This window comes from Eucyclogobius newberryi, unplaced genomic scaffold (assembly GCF_026437365.1).
Source record: "Eucyclogobius newberryi isolate DKJ021-1_F unplaced genomic scaffold, fEucNew1.0.hap1 SCAF_9, whole genome shotgun sequence".
Lineage (NCBI taxonomy): Eukaryota > Metazoa > Chordata > Actinopteri > Gobiiformes > Gobiidae > Eucyclogobius > Eucyclogobius newberryi.
The window spans coordinates 7,343,398-7,363,149 of record NW_027316532.1 but is presented as its reverse complement, the minus strand read 5'-3'; the positions used below and the strand labels follow the sequence as shown (position 1 = coordinate 7,363,149).

The window sequence follows — 19,752 nt, the reverse complement described above, 5'->3', positions numbered from 1 at the left end:
CAGAACATGGCTGCTGGAACAGCATGTTGCTGTGAAATTCTCAGTGTTCTATTTATCACGTTGTATAAAAATAACTTAAAATAGTAATAATAATAAAAGTAATCATACCAAACATCTTATTATATGAACTAGCACCATTATTTATTTTCAATGCAATTTAAATAAAAAATGTTTTATCAAAAAGTAGGTTATTCATTGAACCGGAAATACTTCCGTGCGTGACCTTTCTAACGCTGACCTAGCTTTAGCTCGGCTGCTCGCCGCTGTAATGCGCTCTGTATAATCACCCAAAGAATCCCAAATCTACGTCTTATTAGTAGTTTGTCAATCAAGTTTTCTGTCGTGAACACCTCGCCATGAGCACGATGTTTGCTGATACTATTCTGATTGTGTTCATCTCAGTTTGCACGGCGCTGTTAGCCGAAGGTAAGTGGATTCTATGGCATTCTCTGCCACAGCTTATTTGCAAATGGCTGTAGAATCAATGGATTTCTATAATAATTGTTTTTGTGATGTTTTCCAGTACTGTTAACAGTATATCTACACATCAGACCGTGCATTATATACATGCATGTATAATGCATTCAATAATACATATATAATTGAAATCTTGTCTTTGTGATCTTAAATGCTTGTATTAATGACAGGACACAATTTTAGTCTTTGCTAAACCACCAGCTATAGTAGTTTGCACTAAGGCTGCACAATATAATATAAGTCTTAATTAGCCATGATTTATAATCGGTTATTTAAATACAGTACTCCCAAAATTGGGACATGTGGATTTTTTTTTTATTTGAATGACAAAAGTAATTTCTTCTAAATACTATGAAAACATTCTAAATTAGCTTTATCTGGATCAAATATTGCATCAATCTCATTCACAAGCCTATTTAATTAAATGGATTAATTAAAAAAAAATCATCAACAAACTAATCAATTCCTAAAATAATAATTAGTCACCGCCATAATATCATTCAAATTATTTAATCTAAAAGTTTCTTAAAACATCGCCATAATATTGTTATTCGTGGGTTTTAGCCTGGTGTTTTCTTGGGATAGTTTGAGGATTTAGCACATTGGAAAACATGTATAATATTTTCTGTTTTGAATTGTCGATTGCTATGGCAACGGTATTCATTACCCTGAAATCTATGGAGTGTACAGCCTAGTGTGCATTACCTTGGGTCGACTACTGGAATATCTCTTCAATCAACATTAAAACTCTCCATTGAAATGAAATTGCAAATTCATGTTTGGTAATAAAAATATTTCTCACTTTAAAGGAATAACCTGGGTTCTAGTGTATCGGACAGAGAAGTACAAGAGGCTGAAGGCAGAGGTGGAAAAACAAAGCAAAAAACGTAAGCGTGAAATAAACAATTATCAATCCACTGTACTTACTCCATTAGTGATTTGAATTTTACTTTATCATATTTTAGTCGAGAAGAAAAAGGAAACCATCACAGAATCTGCTGGGCGTCAACAAAAGAAGAAGATTGGTAAGAACAAAACAATAAACTTTGACATTGATTTCATTTGTAGAAATACTCTACTATTCCATGCTCTTGTTACAGAGAGACAAGAGGAGAAGCTGAAGAATAACAACAGAGACCTGTCTATGGTGAGTTTTAGTTGTCATTTTATATAAATTGTTGGGGCTGGTGACTCAACAGTAACAAAAACACTGCAAGGAAAGGAAGACAAGACAGATTAATATTATTACTTGCAAGGAGAACGGTCAGAGATAACGACTCAGTCACAAATGCGACCAGGGCCAGTTCCCTGCTCGTTCTGAGCTCTGTGGCAGTTCTTCTCGCATTTACTAAACTTTCCACGCCCATAGTTACAAAAAACAAAGTTGCCTGAGCCTGAGGGAAGGGGGGACAAACGCCATGGCAACTTGGAACATAAGATAAAATAAAGACATTAGAAAAATAATGAGCGCTCGTGTGTGAGTGTGTGTGAGAAAGTATAAGGGAGTGAGACTGGAGCTTCCCGTTTCACTCCCCAAAAGTGGTTTCGCTACAGATGTCCACTGGCAGATAAAGAGCTTGACCACTCCTGCAGACATCTCAAAAAACACAGCATTAATACAGTTCATTTCAGGACACAGTATAATAAGAGTAAAATAATAGGAGATAATTATATATTTTTTTCTAACACAAATCTAACGTTTTTACGGATAATATCCTAATTTTGCTGTACAATTTCTCATTTTTGGCATTTTTTTGCAGGTGCGCATGAAGTCCATGTTTGCCATTGGCTTCTGCTTTACAGCTCTGATGGGAATGTTCAACTCCATGTAAGTGGATTCAAATGCTCCTGTAATCTAATCTGTGTAAGATAAAGTACACATAGCAAGAGTTCTATGTAGTTTTACTTATTTTAAGGACAAATATGCAAAATTGCCTTTTTTCAATCATGTTAAAACATTCTTCCCTCGTCAAAACCATACCTGGAGGTGTATTTAGCTTCATTCACGCTTTGATAAATACTCTTTAGAAAGTCCTCTCCCCTCTTAACATACAAAAATCTCTGTTTCAAATTTCCTCAAAAACACTCTGAATTTCCACCAGAGCTCTTCTATTAAAATATTTTAGTTTTAAAACATGAGATGCCAAACTAAAGGTACTCAAGAGCATGTTTAAAGGCTAATGACATGACATAATATTTGTCCTTTAAGTCCATAAATCCCGGGCAGACTGGAGGGGGGTTGAACCTACATTTTGTCTTTTTGTTGCTTTGAAGCTTCAATACATCGTTGTGGCAGTAATTGTTTTGAAATGCTAAAAAACTCTATCAACAACGAGCATTAGGCCAACATCAGGCCGCGGGTGCGTGCGCGGAGCACGCACGGGGAGCGCGCACGTGCGAGGGGCAGGCGTCGCCGTCGCCAACACGGCTGGTGCAGAAAAGTTGGAAAAGGGGGTCCAGAGAGAGACGAAAAAAATTAAGTCTTTTCAGCTTCAACCCATTTTGAGATAATCCCTTACAACTGTGTGCTTACATTACATGAGCATGACAGGGTAAAGCTGTTTCTTTATTTCCCCTTATGCATTTTCCTCTTTGGCCAGTAGATGGCACTCTAACTCAATTCTTGCTTTCTGCAGACCAATTTTTAAAGTTCTAAAATATACAAATCCAAGGCACTCAAACATGTTTTAGCACCTTTTTAAAGGCCAGTGACAATCCAAATATGTGATCTGTGATGAAACAAAACTAAATTTTCTTCATTTTAGCCCTTTAACTTGTTCTATGGATTGGATTGTTTACTTTTATGATACAGTATTAATATGCGTTATTAGTTTCTCTGATTGCCTAAACCTGGTGTCCTTTGCTGTTTGCGGTTCAGTTTTGACGGGAGAGTGGTGGCCAAACTGCCCTTCGTGCCGCTGTCCTACATCCAGGGCCTGTCCCACAGAAACCTGCTGGGAGAGGACTTCACCGACTGCTCCTTCATCTTCCTCTACATCCTCTGCACCATGTCCATCCGACAGGTAACTCGCGCTTTACCCGGAGCTTCCAGTCAACATGCGTACTCATGACATATGCTCTAAACGGGTGATGATTTCTGAATGCAAAAGTAGATCTCACGCCGATTTTGTTTTTTTTTTACATTTATTGCTGAATTCTCAAGTTCTCATATTCTCTGAATCAGTGGTATTTTTATCACTTCAATTAATTTGCTACTTGAAACTAAATTAGCGATTTGTATCATGTTGGATCGATTTAAAACAGGGCTGCACCATATATTGTAATAGAAAGAGCTATTTGAGTTGGCACAAATGCTGCAAATATTTGGAAAATGGGATAGGATATTTTGTCATTTAGAACCAAGATCTTTTTTTACCTGTATTTTAGACCGCTGTAAACATGTTAAGAAATGTGAATCTTGTAATAGTTTTTATTAGTTCATATTTAAAGTCTCAAATAGAATCGTTGACAATTTGCACCCTGAAATTCTTACTTTTTAAAAATAAATTGCATATCTAAATGCAATCGCAATACTTTTTTTATTCCAAAACTCACCAATTGCAAAACATGCCTTGCCTCTATTTTGTTTATTTTGCACACTTCAAATCCAGGAAGTCTGCACACTTCGTCAGTGGATACTAACTAATAAATACACAGAAGCCCTTATTTGGTACTTTGACAACTTTTTTGTTTATGTGATTTTATTCCAGAACATCCAGAAAATGCTTGGTCTTGCCCCATCCAGAGCTGCCACTAAACAGGCAGGAGGATTTCTGGGACCTCCTCCACAGGCAGCGAAATTTTCCTAAACGTCAAATGGGCACACACTGATGTGACTCTATGCCGCCACAGGACCCTCTACTGTTCACAAACAGAACTGAAACTCTTCCTTCTACTGTTATGTGGCCTGTCGTTTGTTTATTTAACATTTTCTATTAACTTTACGTTTAAATTATATGGAAAAAGATTCTTAATCATTTGGTTTTCAGATTAAATGTGTGTCTAGGTTGCTTCAGGGCAAGATTGTTTTGAGATTTCATTTTAATAAATAACAATTACTTTGCCAGTATTATTGTTAGCCAGTTTATATCCAAACAACGTTAATATTAATAAAATTTTATGAGTGAAAATTTGTAATGCTTGAATGCTTTGTTTGTTTTTTATTTATTTTTGTTGTACAATTTTATCTCTCTGTATAGACATTTCATTGTGATGAGACAAATTACTTTGCAGTAGGGTTGGTGTATCGGATATCGGAGGGTTTCTTCAGATATTGGTAGCGGTTTGTTATTGAAAATGTTGCAGATATTTGGTTCTGCATTGCCCCACTTTGCGTTGGCTCGTGTCATTCCCTGTTTGTCCTCAGGCCATCAGGTTTGACTTTTTGAACAATCAAATAGAAATAGGAGGTTATGGCAATTAAGTTCAATTTATTTTTGTAATGCCCAAAATCACAACAGCGGTTGTCTCGGAGGGCGACGGTGAAAAACTGATTAAACAATATTCATAGGGACTTGGCAATGTCCCAGCATCCGATGTCCTTAGACAAATGTCCCAAGCTCCCCTGTCCTAGTGGTACTTTTGCCTGACCTGCCAGCCCCTTCTGTTCGAATGCCACACACAGTTTTGAAGTAGTTTGCCAAAACGTGTTGGGAATGGCTGGTCAGGCAAGTGGTACTTCAGAGAGCTGAATGTTTAACTTTGAGTGAATACAATGCACAGCCACGCCTGTCGATAGAAATGTGTTAGGCTGGGGCAAAACATTTATTGGAATAGGGCCAATTCTGGGCCCCTAAATCCCTGTGGCACGGGACAACAGAACAGACTGTCAACTCCCCTACACTGTATTCAATAGTTGTGGTTTGTATTTTGAAATGCCTTATTTCACATGTTTGATCATTGGTTCTTTTTGTTGAATCAAAAATATATTTGCATATTTATGGGGAATTAGGGATCGATATCAGTCTGGCCACGCCCTAATCTTTTTGAGTTCAGATGGGTGTGATTGACAGGTGGGTTAGCCAATCGGGAACAAGCATGGTCCATCTGAAAACACGCACAGTCACACGAGGGGAAAAGGAGAAGTACCGCACATGATAATAGTAAGAAAACAAACACTGACAATTTTGAGAGAGAGCATTATCCTAACATTAGTTTGCCTAACTTCAATACGACTATTTGGAAGCGGAATGTGTGAGAGTTGACAGCCTTGTGAGGGCAATCTTGAACAAAACACACAGGACATTGTTTTATTTATTTGTTATTCAGTGTTCTCTTGAGTAACACATTGTTCGTTTCTGACTCCAGTTGTGTTCTGCACATGATGATGAAGATGGTGAAGATGACGAGGATGATGATGAAGATGATGAAGATGATGATGATCAGGCTCAGCACCAGCAGCAGACGCACCCACAGGGGGCGGGTCTGTCTGTCCAAGTCACCATAAAGCTCAAATCAGCTCAGGGTCACGCCAGTTCTTTTGCAAGACTCGCAAAGGTAAAATATCCATGCTTTTGCCTGTTATTTTGCGCAGTTGTTGCTACTTTAGCTTTCTCTTGCTAACATGCTAGCTGCTGCAAATTAGCCCCCGTTAGCCTGGCGCGCGCTTGTTGCACTTTCGCCACGTTTTTAATGTTGCTATTATTCTTATTCTTAATTTGCAGGTTCTCTTTTGATAATGGCCCAGTCCCTTCTCGACTCGATGCCCGGAGCTTGCACCGGGACCGTGCTTGTCACGGACCACCTCAATTTCTGGGGAGGGAAAAGGGTGAAGCCCCGACAGGAGACGGACGCAGAGCCCGTGTACGAGCCAGCCACGGGTAAAACACGCGAGGGAACGACACTCACAGTTGTGCTCAATTCAACTTCTCATTTAAGTGTGCTTTATGACTTGCTTGCGTGTATAACTTGTGGAATGGCCTGGTAAGTTTATAAAGGAAATACAACTTTTTACTTTTCAAGACATGATGCAGGTTGTAGATCTGTTTGGGACCTTCTTGCACCTTTTTAAAACTTTATAATGCTACAACTGACAAAAGAAACATTACGTAACAGAACTGTGATGAAAGGAGGGTCAAACGGGCTGCAAATGACAGTCACAGCAGGAGCGTTGCTAAGAACTGTGCGCTCCCGATGTTACCTACTGGTTACTGAAGACTAGTTTTAATAAATGATAAAACGTTGCATAAATATGTAGTTTATTTTTCAAATGTTTATTTCACTCTCCATTCATTTGTTCACATGTTGTTGACTGTCCCGAAATAGGAAGACCGCTGCTGTGCCTTTTACGATTACCGTAATTAGCTGACAAATGTGCAACAGGTTTTACCGTGCTTTATTGCTTCATAAAGGCTGGAGCACTTTACAGTGAGGAGAGGGAGATTCCTGCACATCTCTTCTATTTAGACCATTCTGTCGAACCAGTACAGTTACATGTCAATTCCAAAAATAAAATGATGGTTTTGTGAAATTGCTGATCCATTTGTTTTAGAGAGGCAATTTTTGGTAATTGAATAATCTACTAGTACATTTTTCATTTGTTATTAGTTGGTTGGATTTAGAAAGGTTTATTAGTATTAAGATTTGTTTAATGTTTTGATTTATTTTAATAAAGCTAAAGATATGGTGCTAGAAAACATCATAGAATATATTGTTTTTTTCATTAAACACATTTTTTCATTAATTTTGTGGCAAATTATGTATTTGTAAAAGTATATTTTATTCAAAATTGATTTCATATTACAGCAAGCCTAGTAAGTCGTAACTTATGATAGTGTTGGCATACAGCCAGCGTCTTATTGGGGATAAAATGGCCGGACAAAGATGTTTTAACGGGTGCATTTATTTACTTTCCAGCCTAGATAACTTGACAATTATTCAAGTAGACTTTATTATATTATATTATATTTGACATGATTATAGGTTGAGACAAACAGACCGTTTGGCTTCTTTCCATTTGTAAAAAGCATGTTTTTTTATTATAGCTTTTGAGCACATTTGATCTGCTCTCATGACATGGTGCTTGTCCCAGAGTCCGTTCCAAATGTGTTTAGACATACTTGTAAATATCAGGACAGATGCTCGCATACATTTTTTTTTTTTCCCCTCCCCGCTCTTGAGATTACTTGGTTGTTGTTGCCAAATTCAAAATATGTAAGTATCTTTGTCCTGATATTTTTAATAAATTATGAGATTCAATTCTTATACATTTCTAACTGGTGATAATCATATTTTTTGGGTTTAACACTCAAGACTTGAGGACGCACAACCACTTTGACAAAATAATCCAAGTCTGCTCTCGGTCTACTGAAAACCTATTAATTAATCAAGTGTGGCTTTGTTCTGCCTAGACCTGAGCACCGTGCCCAGTAAACCTTGAGTTGTGTCTGTGTGTATAACGTGTCGCTTTTCTGTAGGCCGGGTTTTGTGCCAGATGTACCCGTGTAGCGCTGACGAGGTGGATGAAGCCATCAGAAGTGCCCACGAGGCCTACCTGGTCTGGAGGAAGAAGGCCGGGATGGAGCGGGCGCGGATCATGCTGGAGGCTGCACGGATCATCAGGGTGCGGTTATGTCGTTGCAATTAATGGTAGCTTAGTAACAAGAAGCTTTATTTCCCTCTGCTTTTTTAGTTTACCTTTTTGCTACAACAAAATTCAGTTTTGATAAATGTGATATGTCATGGAAGTCCATAGGAATATTTTTAGTTTTTATTCCATATCATATTGTTACTGGGGATGCATAATTATAAGCATTTTCAATGTTGGAAAATTTCCATAGAATTGATGGGGAATTAATGTGAATTAATCATCACAAGTGAATTATCATCACAAGGAGTGATGTACAGGAGGTTTATGGAAATTCACTTTAATATTTGTGCTTTCACAGTCAAGAGAGAAACAACACCACTGAAGTTATCATCACAGAAGTGACCACAGAAGTGGTCAAATCTGTGAATAAAGACGTTTTAGACCAGGCCAACTATAGATGGATAGATGTGTTCATTCAAATGTCTGCCATGTGGGGTTGTATTTGTGTCTCCAACATTCTCAAACTGATAAAGTTCTGAGCACACATAAAAATGCCTTTGGCATCACACAAAACATATGACACTATGGTGACTCAACAAATATAAATCCCCAACAAGTTAAACCGTGACCCTTTAAAAAAGTACAGTACGATGATTAAGACTGAGACCTGACGACAATTTTCAGACACACTGCAAAACTAACAAATAAGAATCTAGCTTCAAAGCATTGGAATACAGTTTAGTTAATGTGACCTCATTGGTGGGCGGGGCACTTTTATTAATGGTGCTGGGAATGTGTGATTAACAAAACCTTTTTAAATAAGACATTGTTATATAAAAGGTCAATGACTGACATTCAGCAAGATGGTTAACTTCAATATCTGAGTACCTCTACTCTACAGAGGGAGCTAAAGAGTCGATTCCAGGTTTAGACTGACGCCAAAGCACCTAAGAAAATAAATAACGTTTTTATATACTGAAGATCGAATAGAACAAGCACTGGAGAAGGGGAAACTGATAAATGGTTTCTTTATATAAACGTCAAGCTTAAAACGGACATAAAAATGTATATTTGTATTAACACTTTGGAGCAGCACAATGACTAATACTGTATAAAATCTCTTGACAGGAACGAAGAGAGAAGATTGCTAAGCTGGAGGTGATCAACAATGGCAAGTCCATCACTGAGGCTCTGGTGGACATTGACGTTGCCTGGCAGTGCATTGAGTACTATGCAGGGATGGCTGGAACTCTTGCAGGTTTGTGTGGATTTTAAAGCTCAGTATGCTGTTGGTGACATATTGCTAATGTCAATCAGATTTATTTGCTGGAAAGCAATCTGTTTCAACTTCATCTAATCAACAGTTTTGTTTCTTTTGTAAAACACAACACAGGGTTATTTTTGTGTGAATTTTCTTCAAGGACAATATAATGGCCTTTCTGTATATAAAAAAAGTTATTCCATTTTCACTAATGTATGTAAATTCCTCCAAGAAAACCAGTGTTACATTTTGTTTGTTCCAGATTGAATTGAGATGTTTACCTTTTTTCAATCGTTTTCTACCACATCATTAGTGTATCTGGTTTGTGTTTATTCAAAACATTTCCTTTCTTCTGTTTCCAGGCCAGCATATTCAGCTTCCTGGTGGAGCGTTTGCCTACACCAGGAGGGAGCCCCTGGGTGTGTGTGGGGGCATCGGGGCGTGGAACTACCCTTTCCAGATTGCAGCTTGGAAGTCTGCCCCTGCTCTGGCCTGTGGTGAGGTCACAACCTCTTTTATGTCAAATGTGTATTATGTTGAACACCTACAAAATGGTTTATTCATACAGATGTCAAACTGCAATTCCTCCAAAGCCCTGCTTAACAATGACTCTTGTTTGAACCTCGAGGTCCACACACATTTTGTACAGTTAACACAGCTTTGTTCAGTTGAGAAAATTTGATTATTTCTAAGAACAAGTCTGCAGTCTGTCCATAGAGGAACCTTGAGTAAGAGACAGAAATATCTTTTTAGGTAACGCCATGGTATTCAAGCCTTCCCCCATGACCCCTGTGACTGCTGTGATCCTGGCTGAGATCTACAAAGAGGCCGGGGTCCCAGACGGACTTTTCTGTGTGGTGCAGGGAGCAGCCCAGACCGGGACCCTCCTCTGTCATCACCCCATGGTCGCCAAAGTCTCCTTCACCGGCAGTGTGCCCACAGGCAAAAAGGTGCATCAGTTACCCTTTTAGTCAGGAAAAACCTTAAGAACACATTCTTATTCACAATGTTTGCGTGTGCCAGAGAGCTTGGCAAGTCTAGAAGGATAAATATCACAAGATCATTCTGCTGGATTTTCCTGAAAACTAGAGAGCACCCAAGGGGAGAAGGGGTGCTCTAACCCACTCCACTGGCCTCGTGCATCAATGTTTCCTTGAAAAACACATTCATATATTGGCATTAAAACCCTTTCCTCAAGCACCATCTACAATGTCACTAGTGCTACAATAACTCTTTGTTGTTTCTGTGTAACTGACCTCAGGTGATGGAGATGTCCTCAAAAACAGTGAAGCAGGTGACTCTGGAGCTCGGAGGGAAGTCTCCACTTATCATTTTCAAAGACTGTGAACTGGAGAATGCCATAAGAGGTGCTCTCATGGCAAACTTCCTCACACAAGGAGAGGTAAAACGGCTGTGCAGGTTTTCCACTTCTATATTTCCTGTGAATATCTCTTACATGTGAACATTTGGTTTAGGGAGTTCAGGTTTAACTGGTTTTATAATTGGGAAAGCGGATATTCCGGCCTGTAAAATTTCCCCAGGTTTTCTTATTGTAGCCTAACATCTGATGTGCTATACGGTCAGAATCTGAGGGGACGTCCACTAACTGACCTCTGTAGGGGTTATTTCAATATAGAAGAGCTGCTCTGTCCCCCAGTGTTCAACATCTTCATGAGCAAACAGACTTTAGGAGTTAAATTGTTCCAAATGCAGACAGAAAAGTCAAGTGGTTTGGTAGTGAAACTTTGCAGAAAAGGACTCCACCCTCCACTCCACCCTCATGTAACAAGACAAATCAGTATTTAAAAAGACTAAGACTCTTTTGACATATCTGCTTTGGTCTCATCGAAAGGTTTGCTGCAACGGGACCCGAGTGTTTGTGCAGAAGGAGATTTTGCCTCAGTTTTTGGAGGAGGTGGTGAAGAGGACCAAAGCGATTCGTGTGGGCGACCCTCTGCTGGACGACACTCAGATGGGAGGTCTCATCAGTAAACCTCACCTGGAGAAGGTGCTGGGCTTTGTGGAACAGGCCAAGAAGGAGGTACGTGTGGGTTGTGTTCAGTGGCACATCTAAAATAAATATTCACACTAAGGAAACCACAATAATAAAACATTCCTCACTAATGCTAATAAATATTGTTCCAACTTTTATCTATTAAACATGAAGTCAATATAGTATTTTTTACATGACTTAACATAAAGTTCTCTTGTTGCAGGGAGCCAGAGTGCTGTGTGGAGGAGGGCCTTTTGTCCCCAGTGACCCCAAACTCAAAGGCGGTTATTTCATGTCACCGTGTGTATTAGGTAAGCTATTGTTTGACTATTATTACGTTGCATCTTCATTAAAAACTTGCATGTAGTGTTTTTTTGTTTTCTTTCTTAATTCGTGCATATTTTAGTAATGGTAGAGAAACATTTGTGCCCGTCACCGGACCTATTCTGATAGTTTCTGTGCTTGAATTGCTATTTGTAGGGGTATTCTAAACGCATACATTAAAAAAAAGAAAAAGTACTATGTTGGCCTTGAAGCTGCTTCATGGTTTATGCCAGATGCCTTCAACACTTCACTGCATTCTGTTTTATAAACTACATCTTGTTGCATCCTGCAGTTGACGTTCAGTCTCTTTCACAGATAACTGCAGAGACGACATGACGTGTGTGAAGGAGGAAATTTTTGGGCCGGTGATGTCTGTGATGCCGTTTGACACAGAAGAGGAAGTGCTCAAACGAGCTAACAACACGACCTTTGGATTAGCTTCTGGCGTTTTCACCAGGTCAGTCTCTGGGGAGGACACGGTTACAGTGGTTTATAACGTGTGCCCTTTGAGCTGGGAGATAAGCTTCCAAAGTGTGAAGGATCTGTCAATGAGAACTGTACTAGTTTGTACGACTCATCCAAAATCTCACCTCCTTGAATATTGCATTATTCATTCCCTTTCGATCCTCACTGCTTACTGACCGAAACACAGCTGTTAATTCAGGTTGCTCTTTGGTGTTTTTTGTGTTTTATTTTAAAATGTCAAAAAAAAGAATATATAAATAAAAAGTTACCCCTGCCCCACAAAAATAAATTATGAATTAAGCAATGTTGTATGTTCCTGCTGAATAATCACAAATGAGATGCACATATTTTAATAGCCTATTTAACATTAATAACTGTCAACTGAAACGGACTATAAAAAGCTATACTTTTTTTTTTTTTTTATGACTTGGCTCAGAAATAAGCCTTAAAAATCCCAACCTGCTACTTCCCAAAAAAGTTGCTTTAAACCCTGCAGCTTATCTAAACAAAGACGTTTTCTGCCACAGACACATTCAAACACCACATTTGTGAGGTCGGCTGTGCATTTGTCAAATAAAATTCAACTGTCTGGTTATAATACCATTCTACTTCTGTCCCCCCAACATTATGTCAAAACTATCTTTGGCACGCAACAAAAGTAAAGAACAGCAAAGACCCTTGGTTGTTTTCTCCTTTCATTACAGCTGGTGTTTTAATTGAAGTTAGTCCAAACTGTGTGTTTATCCTTTTTTTATATCCGTTTGTTTTCTTTCAGGGACATTTCAAGAGCTCATCGTGTTGCAGAAAACCTAGAAGCTGGAACTTGCTTCATCAACAACTATAACATCAGCCCTGTGGAAGTGCCATTTGGAGGATACAAAAATTCAGGTTTGTCTAATTCAAAGAGTCTGGAAAAAGAGATTATTAATAATAATAACTGCATGAAATCCTTATTGTTTTTATTTATGACAATGTTACAAGTTCACATCCCTGGTAAAAATGTATGTTCTCCTAGTTATATGAATTAATAAATCTTGTGATTTTAAATAAATTACAAAAATATACTGTTCTTTTGCCCACTGACCAGAGGGTTGGCAGTTAGATTACAACTCCTGTCATTTAATTTTGAAATGCAAAGTCATAATTCATAATAGTTTTTCTTGTTTGCTCCCTTCTCCTAGGCTTTGGCAGGGAGAACGGCCAGGTGACCATTGAATACTACTCCCAGCTCAAGTCTGTGATTGTGGAAATGGGAGATGTTGACAGCATCTTCTAACTTTCTTTCACTAAGAATGTTTCCCCCCTAAAGTATGTGAATAAAACTCCAGCACTCTGCCAGAAGAGTTATATTGCACAAAAATGAACATTAATCTCTACAAACACGGTCGCTCTTGCTACTGGATCAATCTTTTGTAACATAATAAAATACATTTCCTTTCTATCGTTTCTGTGTGACAATTGGGACAGAGGTGCATTTGCATTTTGCCGCTTGATGTTTAACGATAGGTTTGTTAATCATTTGCCACAATTGCGCAGCCAGTTTCACCACAACACCTGGGCTTTAGGCACTTGAGGGCTGTGTCTCCTAAACTTTATCTCACACTATCAGTATCAACTCGGGTAAAGGCAAATCAATCTTGTTTTGTATTGTCGAATGTTACTATCCATAAATTTCAGAATGATGAGAAATGAGTGACTGTTGCCATAGCAGTAAACTATTTAAAAGTCTCAAAAGGTTGCATAGAACATGAAGTAGAAGTTATTATATTCTTATTTTAGTGACATTGTTTGCCAAATTTATGCAGAACAGTTAAAGATATAGAAATAAATACGTTAAAAGAAAAGTATAAGGTATTTTAAGTCGGGTTCATATTTTGGGAAGGGGTGGACAAATGACAGTAGTTGTTTTTTTTTCATCAGCTCCTTTTTAACTGCTTTGGTGGATAAATATTTGCAATGTTTTATTTATTTTAACCAAAAAAACAATAGCCTCCTCAAGGACAAGTAAAATATATATATATATATATATATTAATGTTTTTGTATTAATATATTTGTATTTTTGGTTAAGATGGTTGACAAAATGCTAGAAGCTTTAGGAATGACTTGACTGGAGTTATAGGTTATGCATCCTCCTGGCCACAAGAGGGCGACCTGCTGGACAAGATACACCACAAAGCGAGTATTTACTTCCTGTTCAGTGTCTGGTCTGGATAATAACAGAGCACGAAGCTAACCAACAACACTATGCAGGTAACGGGATTTCAGTGTTTTTGTTGCACATGGTGAAACTGGGTCACTGTCCTCTTGTCTGACTCGTAATCGCTTCTTTATTTGCAGCAGCGTGAGGAGAAACAGCTGGAGGCGTCTGTGGAGTCGCTCGTTTCTCGAGTGGCTCACGTCAAAAACGCGCTGCACAGCTTTATTTACAAGTTGGAGAATGAATACGAGAGATTAACATGGTAAACAGTGGTAAAGTACTGTACACTATTTTGACTGGGCCTGTAGTGTGCTAAGTAGTCATTTCTGGGGCGATCAGATCATTGAAATGTCTTGTAAACAAGGAACATTATGCAATTCAGTCAATCTAATGTGGCAAAGGCATAAATGAAATAAATGGTCAAAGGAGACATATACTGGTAATGCTGTCTCATCCACATACTTATTACTGATCTATAACTTAAATAGATCATCATTTTACATTTTGTTGATTGTAAACCACAATATTGATCTAAAACTGCTAACTAATAGAAACGGGTACTTTGACTTCCTGTTTAAAACTGTAAACCGCACCAGATTGTCATTTACATGTACTGGTAGCTATGTGATTATGTATTATTTTTTTAAATATCAAAATTTGAAACTAAGTACAAGTATTTGGGGTACGTGAAAACTGGCAGAAATCAATTAAAATACAACTTTGATTATAAGGAAACACTAACGAGGTTTAAAACTCATTAAAGTTGATTTTTGCATAATTTTTTTCGTTTATTGATTTGAAAAGTGTTATTTTTTTAAATTCCTTGTTCTTCAACAATTACTCTTAAAAAAAATCGTATCTAACGCATGTCCCCAAGTGTTTATTATTATAATTTATTTTAAATGAAAAAATATCAGATTTCTCTTCTGCATGTCAACTGAATTTGTTTGTTTTTACTGTATTTGCCACAGGCCGTCAGTATTGGACAACTTTGCCCTCCTGTCCGGTCAGCTCAACACCATCAACAAGCTCCTAAAGAACGAGAAGACCCCATCTTATCGCAGTCAGGTCATCATCCCTCTGCTGCTCTCCCCGGACAGAGACGACGATTTGGCTGTGAGTAGCCACTAACATTAGACTTGGATAGCAATAAATGAAATGAAATGGCCCAAAAACCTCCATAAATCACAGCAGTTGAATTTAGTGATAATCCTCGTCGTGTCTGCAACTGGTGTATGATTCCTGGTCTTTACTCGTCTTTTGTGCTGCTTTTTCTTCAGAAATTAACAGAGCTGCGAGTGCCGGTGTTCAGCCACGAGATTGTTCCAGATTATCTGCGCACGAAGCCTGACCCGGAGGTGGAGGAGCAGGAGAAGCAGCTGAGCGCAGAGGGAGCTCGCATTGGCCCGGAAGTTGCTCAGGTCTGTTATTATCGGCACTGAACTGCAAAGATTAGCGATGATGGTCAACCTAAAACCTCAAACCAAGTGCACTAAATTAATAAATTCCTTCCCTCGGACATCCTAGGTGAAAGTAATGATTAGGAGATTTATGAAATAAACTGTGATTGAAAATTGTACTCAAGTAAAAGTACAGTTACATATCTTATAAATGTTCACTTTACAAGTACTTCTGCCAAACTGCTACTAGTTGCATTTTAGATCAGTCTTTAATACAAGACTGGTTTTAAACATAGTTGAGTTGTTCTGAACCACAATTTGATTATTATCTGATCTAAAAGTAATCAGAGCAGGTAGTTTAATCCCGTTTTGACGGTTAGTTGTTATATAAAGGGACAAATGAAGCTTGAGCTGTACTCTGTAACTTCTATTATTTATTGTATAACTAATTACAATTGCATGGCTGGAATTATACTTAAGAGTATATGTTTCAAAATCTACTTAAAAACTTTATTATTTTATATTTCTATGGAACCCATGCATTTCTTGCACTACTTTTTGCTGAGTTCAAGCTACATTTCCAAACCCATCACACATAATCATAAGCTTGATTGACAGACCAACGAAACTGTACAATGATCTGACTTGCTGATGTGTTTTGTTTTTTTGCCGACAGAAGCAGATCCAGACGTTGAATAAACTTTGTTCCGGTCTTTTAGAGAAACTCAACAACCCCAGAGACGAGCGGGAGGCTGAGAGTGCAGGTTTGTTAATACATGATGAGACATTGAATTCATTGTTACAATTTGTAATGCAGCTTTGTTTTTTTTAAGATGTAAATATTATTGCTTGTAAATTGCTCCAGTAATTGCGTAAAGTTTGTCTTTGCATCTACACTTTTCTGTCAACTGCCCTTTATTAAGTAGAACCTAAAGTGAATTTCTCTACTTTGAATATAGTTCCATCTTTTATTAATTGGTTACTAATCTAATAACGTAAAAATTATAATCTTATATATAAATTGTGTCCTCTTTCTTTAGCATTAAGGCAGAACAAACCCTCATTCAACCCCGCGGACACAATCGCCCTGGTCGGAGCGGTGGCGTTTGGTAAAGGTCTGTCTAAGTGCAGGCCCCCAGGTCCAGTGGCCCCTGGGCTCCCGGGACAGGGGTCCATGATGAGCGGGGGCCCCACTCTGCAGCAGGTCACCATCGGAGGGGGCTCAGGACAGCAGTCTATGGGAGGTCCTGTATCTCAACAGGGGCAGCCAGGTGAGGGACGAAGGGGAGCAGATGGCAAATTAATACATTAACATTAATACGCCTGGAGTGTTGAGATGGTAGATTAAAAAGGCTGTACCTGATTTCTTTTTATATAGGTCAAATCTGTTTTGCCCCAGTATATATGTATATGAAATTAGTAACATCAGCTTTTGGTGTCAAAATGAGACCACTGTGTGCTTTCTGCATCAAATTAATGTTTTATTCTCCGAAGCGGGCAGTATGTCGTTAGCATGCTAATTGTTGTTAGCTTTACTAAGACAGCAAAACTGCTCTGTAACTTCTAAAAGCTGTAAAAATCACTTATAAACTCATTGTGGTGAATAATTAGGATGCTCAGAAGGCATTAGGTAAGTTAGGAATTACTTCGGAAAACAGTTTATTAAAATTAATGAAAATTAACTAGTTCTATTTTTCCATTGACTAAAAATCAGGTACAGCATCTTTCACTGTCTATTGATATGTAATATGTTGATGAATTTTATGCAAACATTTTGACACTTTTTTCCCCCCCCACTTTTTACAGGAAAAATGCCCAGCAGTATCAAGACGAACATAAAGTCTGCATCAGGCTCAATGCATCCTTACAACCGATGAGCCAATTACATTTGCAACGCATATTTGTATAAAGGACTTAGAGTAAACATTCTCTCCCTGATATTTTCTGTAAAAATCATTGCTTTCGTTCAGTTTTCTTTGAGTGTAATAAAACATGTGTGGTGGCTGGATCAATGCTCGTTTGGGGCGTAGGGTGTAGACAAAGGATTCACGTTGACAAAGCTCTGCAATCTTTTCAAGGTAGTTTATTTACAGAGAAAGCAGTGTCAAATACAGGACAGCAGAAAACAGCGCCCTGGGTCCGCTGGTGATCAGGAAGACGAACCTCGTCTCTGGGCGTATCTCGCCTTTATATACTGAAGACGCACAAAGACCGATAAACAATATCTGACAGGTATGACCCTATCCATGTACCAACGGATTAGCCAATGAGAGAACAAGATGTAAAAGTATCCTTATTTGGGTAGCACCAGGGGAGAAGTTACAGAAATGAGATCATGCGCTTACACAGATGTACACAAGGCATCTCAAGGCCTCGCAGCCAATGGAGACATCTCCCATTCGGTAGTTAATCAGATGTGGGCCCCTTACATTCCGTGGAATAGACATTTTGGTAGAAACACACATTCCTAAAAGCCAGTCTCAGAATGAGGCCTAACTTTGCATGGACCTAGTTTTAATACACTTCATATTCCTCCCTTCTGAGTGATTAAGCTCAGATCAATTAATTAATTAGACACGATCAGCGACAAGCGAGAGCAAAAACCTGCTTGTCGATGCTTACTTTTGTTTAGCAGGAAAAATTCTCTCACGGCACCAACCGTCAGTTGTTCTGACCGATCTTGGCTACCACCCCTTCTGGCTGTCCTTGATCGTGTTATCTAACGACCTAAACAGCCTCACTTCTTTGATTATCATTAAATTTATTTTAAATTTGTCTTCGATCTTAAGTTATTATCCAATTGAATCAATCCTTAATCGCTACTGTGTGAGGATATTCGTGTCGCCGCACAACCTAAACATCAGCACTGGATTATCAACAACACCTCAACACATCAACACAGGAGTATAATTTATTTCATCAACCCTTTACTTATTTAACCAAATCATTTATTTAAACCTTTTATCATTCTATTATAACTCTTTTCACCACTCCTCTCAGCGATGATTATGTTGTCTTCAAAGGTGTTGGTATGTTGTGACGTTTGGCTCCAGCGTTCTCCTCTGATATTCTCAATGTCCACTCCAGTTATTGTCCATGTCCATTGTCCCTTTTTAACAGCATTTCAGCACCATCCTGGGAACAAAAATAACTGAACAGTATCTTGTATCTTGCAATCTTTTCATGTAAAAACATCCTCTAAAAAGTTTTTTTTTTTTATGTGAACAGAATATAGATATATATATAAGTGTGATAATATAATGGTTAACCAAATTTAATAAGTAAACAATCCATGGAATGTATACATCAAAAACAATAGAAAATAAATGTAAAAATGTATGGAATGGAATGGAATGTACTGTACTCCTCCCTTAAACCAGAACACTCCTATGTGATTGATAGGCTAACCATCATTCATGATCATGTGCATGCATCCCCTTTAAGGAACCATCACCATGAATGATAACTCCTGTTGAGTTAAGCTAATTTACTATTAACTAATTCTAAACCCCATTTCCATTTTAGCTTGTTGATTTAATAGCCAATGTTCTTGCTGTTATAACAGACAACTTCATCTTTGCTGTTGTCCTAGCTAATGTTGATGTCAACGTTGACTCTCACTCACAGAGTCATCTTGTACTTAATCATTAATGTAATCATTAATGCAAATATTTCTAAACAGCACCAATCTATAATTTTCTTATGCAAAACGCCGTTCCTAATTTCTTCTAATCTAAGTATTTCTCCCATTATTATAAAGAATATATCTTCTCTGATTATTTCCTCTTCAGTATTTTCCCTTAATTCAAGATTTCCCCTTTTTAGTCACTACTAAATTTAGCTTCCTATGTGGTTTTGAACCCAGTTATCAAATCAACTTCGTCAGTGGAAGTTGCTTAAACCCTTAGTTTAGAGATTAATTTCTGTTCCAATTGTCACCACTGTTTTCCCCCATTTCAGACCGATTTGTCTGCAATGTCTGTAGATAATTTCTCATCAAATGTTCCATCATATATTAACATCTGTTTGCATCTCGTTCTCTAATAGCTTTAAACTATGGTTCTTACCTCTTGTGCAAACACTGCGTTGACATATGTGCACCCGT

At 38.2% G+C, this 19,752-nt stretch overlaps 3 protein-coding genes across 4 annotated transcripts; all 3 read left to right on the top strand.

Annotated features, from left to right (window-relative positions):
- Positions 1 to 217: 217 nt before the first annotated feature.
- tmco1 (transmembrane and coiled-coil domains 1) lies at positions 218 to 4,614 on the top strand. Its single transcript, XM_072439037.1, has 7 exons — positions 218 to 426; positions 1,287 to 1,364; positions 1,443 to 1,502; positions 1,578 to 1,624; positions 2,238 to 2,305; positions 3,356 to 3,500; positions 4,188 to 4,614. Exons 1-7 carry the CDS (start codon positions 357 to 359, stop codon positions 4,284 to 4,286), a joined length of 567 nt encoding a protein of 188 aa, XP_072295138.1. The 5' UTR covers positions 218 to 356; the 3' UTR covers positions 4,287 to 4,614.
- Positions 4,615 to 6,119: 1,505 nt separating this feature from the next.
- Positions 6,120 to 13,487, top strand: aldh9a1a.1 (aldehyde dehydrogenase 9 family, member A1a, tandem duplicate 1). The gene is made up of 11 exons (XM_072438356.1): positions 6,120 to 6,296; positions 7,893 to 8,038; positions 9,134 to 9,263; positions 9,629 to 9,763; positions 10,020 to 10,216; positions 10,528 to 10,668; positions 11,119 to 11,307; positions 11,483 to 11,570; positions 11,899 to 12,040; positions 12,824 to 12,936; positions 13,230 to 13,487. The coding sequence occupies exons 1-11, from the start codon at positions 6,155 to 6,157 to the stop codon at positions 13,322 to 13,324; spliced, it is 1,518 nt and encodes a 505-aa protein (XP_072294457.1). The 5' UTR covers positions 6,120 to 6,154; the 3' UTR covers positions 13,325 to 13,487.
- A 749-nt stretch (positions 13,488 to 14,236) lies between these two features.
- Positions 14,237 to 17,635, top strand: med8 (mediator complex subunit 8). 2 transcript variants are annotated; one of them, XM_072439191.1, is made up of 7 exons: positions 14,237 to 14,300; positions 14,388 to 14,509; positions 15,219 to 15,363; positions 15,528 to 15,668; positions 16,327 to 16,411; positions 16,688 to 16,918; positions 17,454 to 17,635. In XM_072439191.1, the coding sequence occupies exons 1-7, from the start codon at positions 14,295 to 14,297 to the stop codon at positions 17,522 to 17,524; spliced, it is 801 nt and encodes a 266-aa protein (XP_072295292.1). In that variant the 5' UTR covers positions 14,237 to 14,294; the 3' UTR covers positions 17,525 to 17,635. The 2 variants fall into 2 exon arrangements, with proteins under 2 accessions (XP_072295292.1, XP_072295291.1); XM_072439190.1 differs by having other exon boundaries at positions 16,324 to 16,411; positions 17,454 to 17,634.
- The last annotated feature ends 2,117 nt before the right edge of the window (positions 17,636 to 19,752 follow it).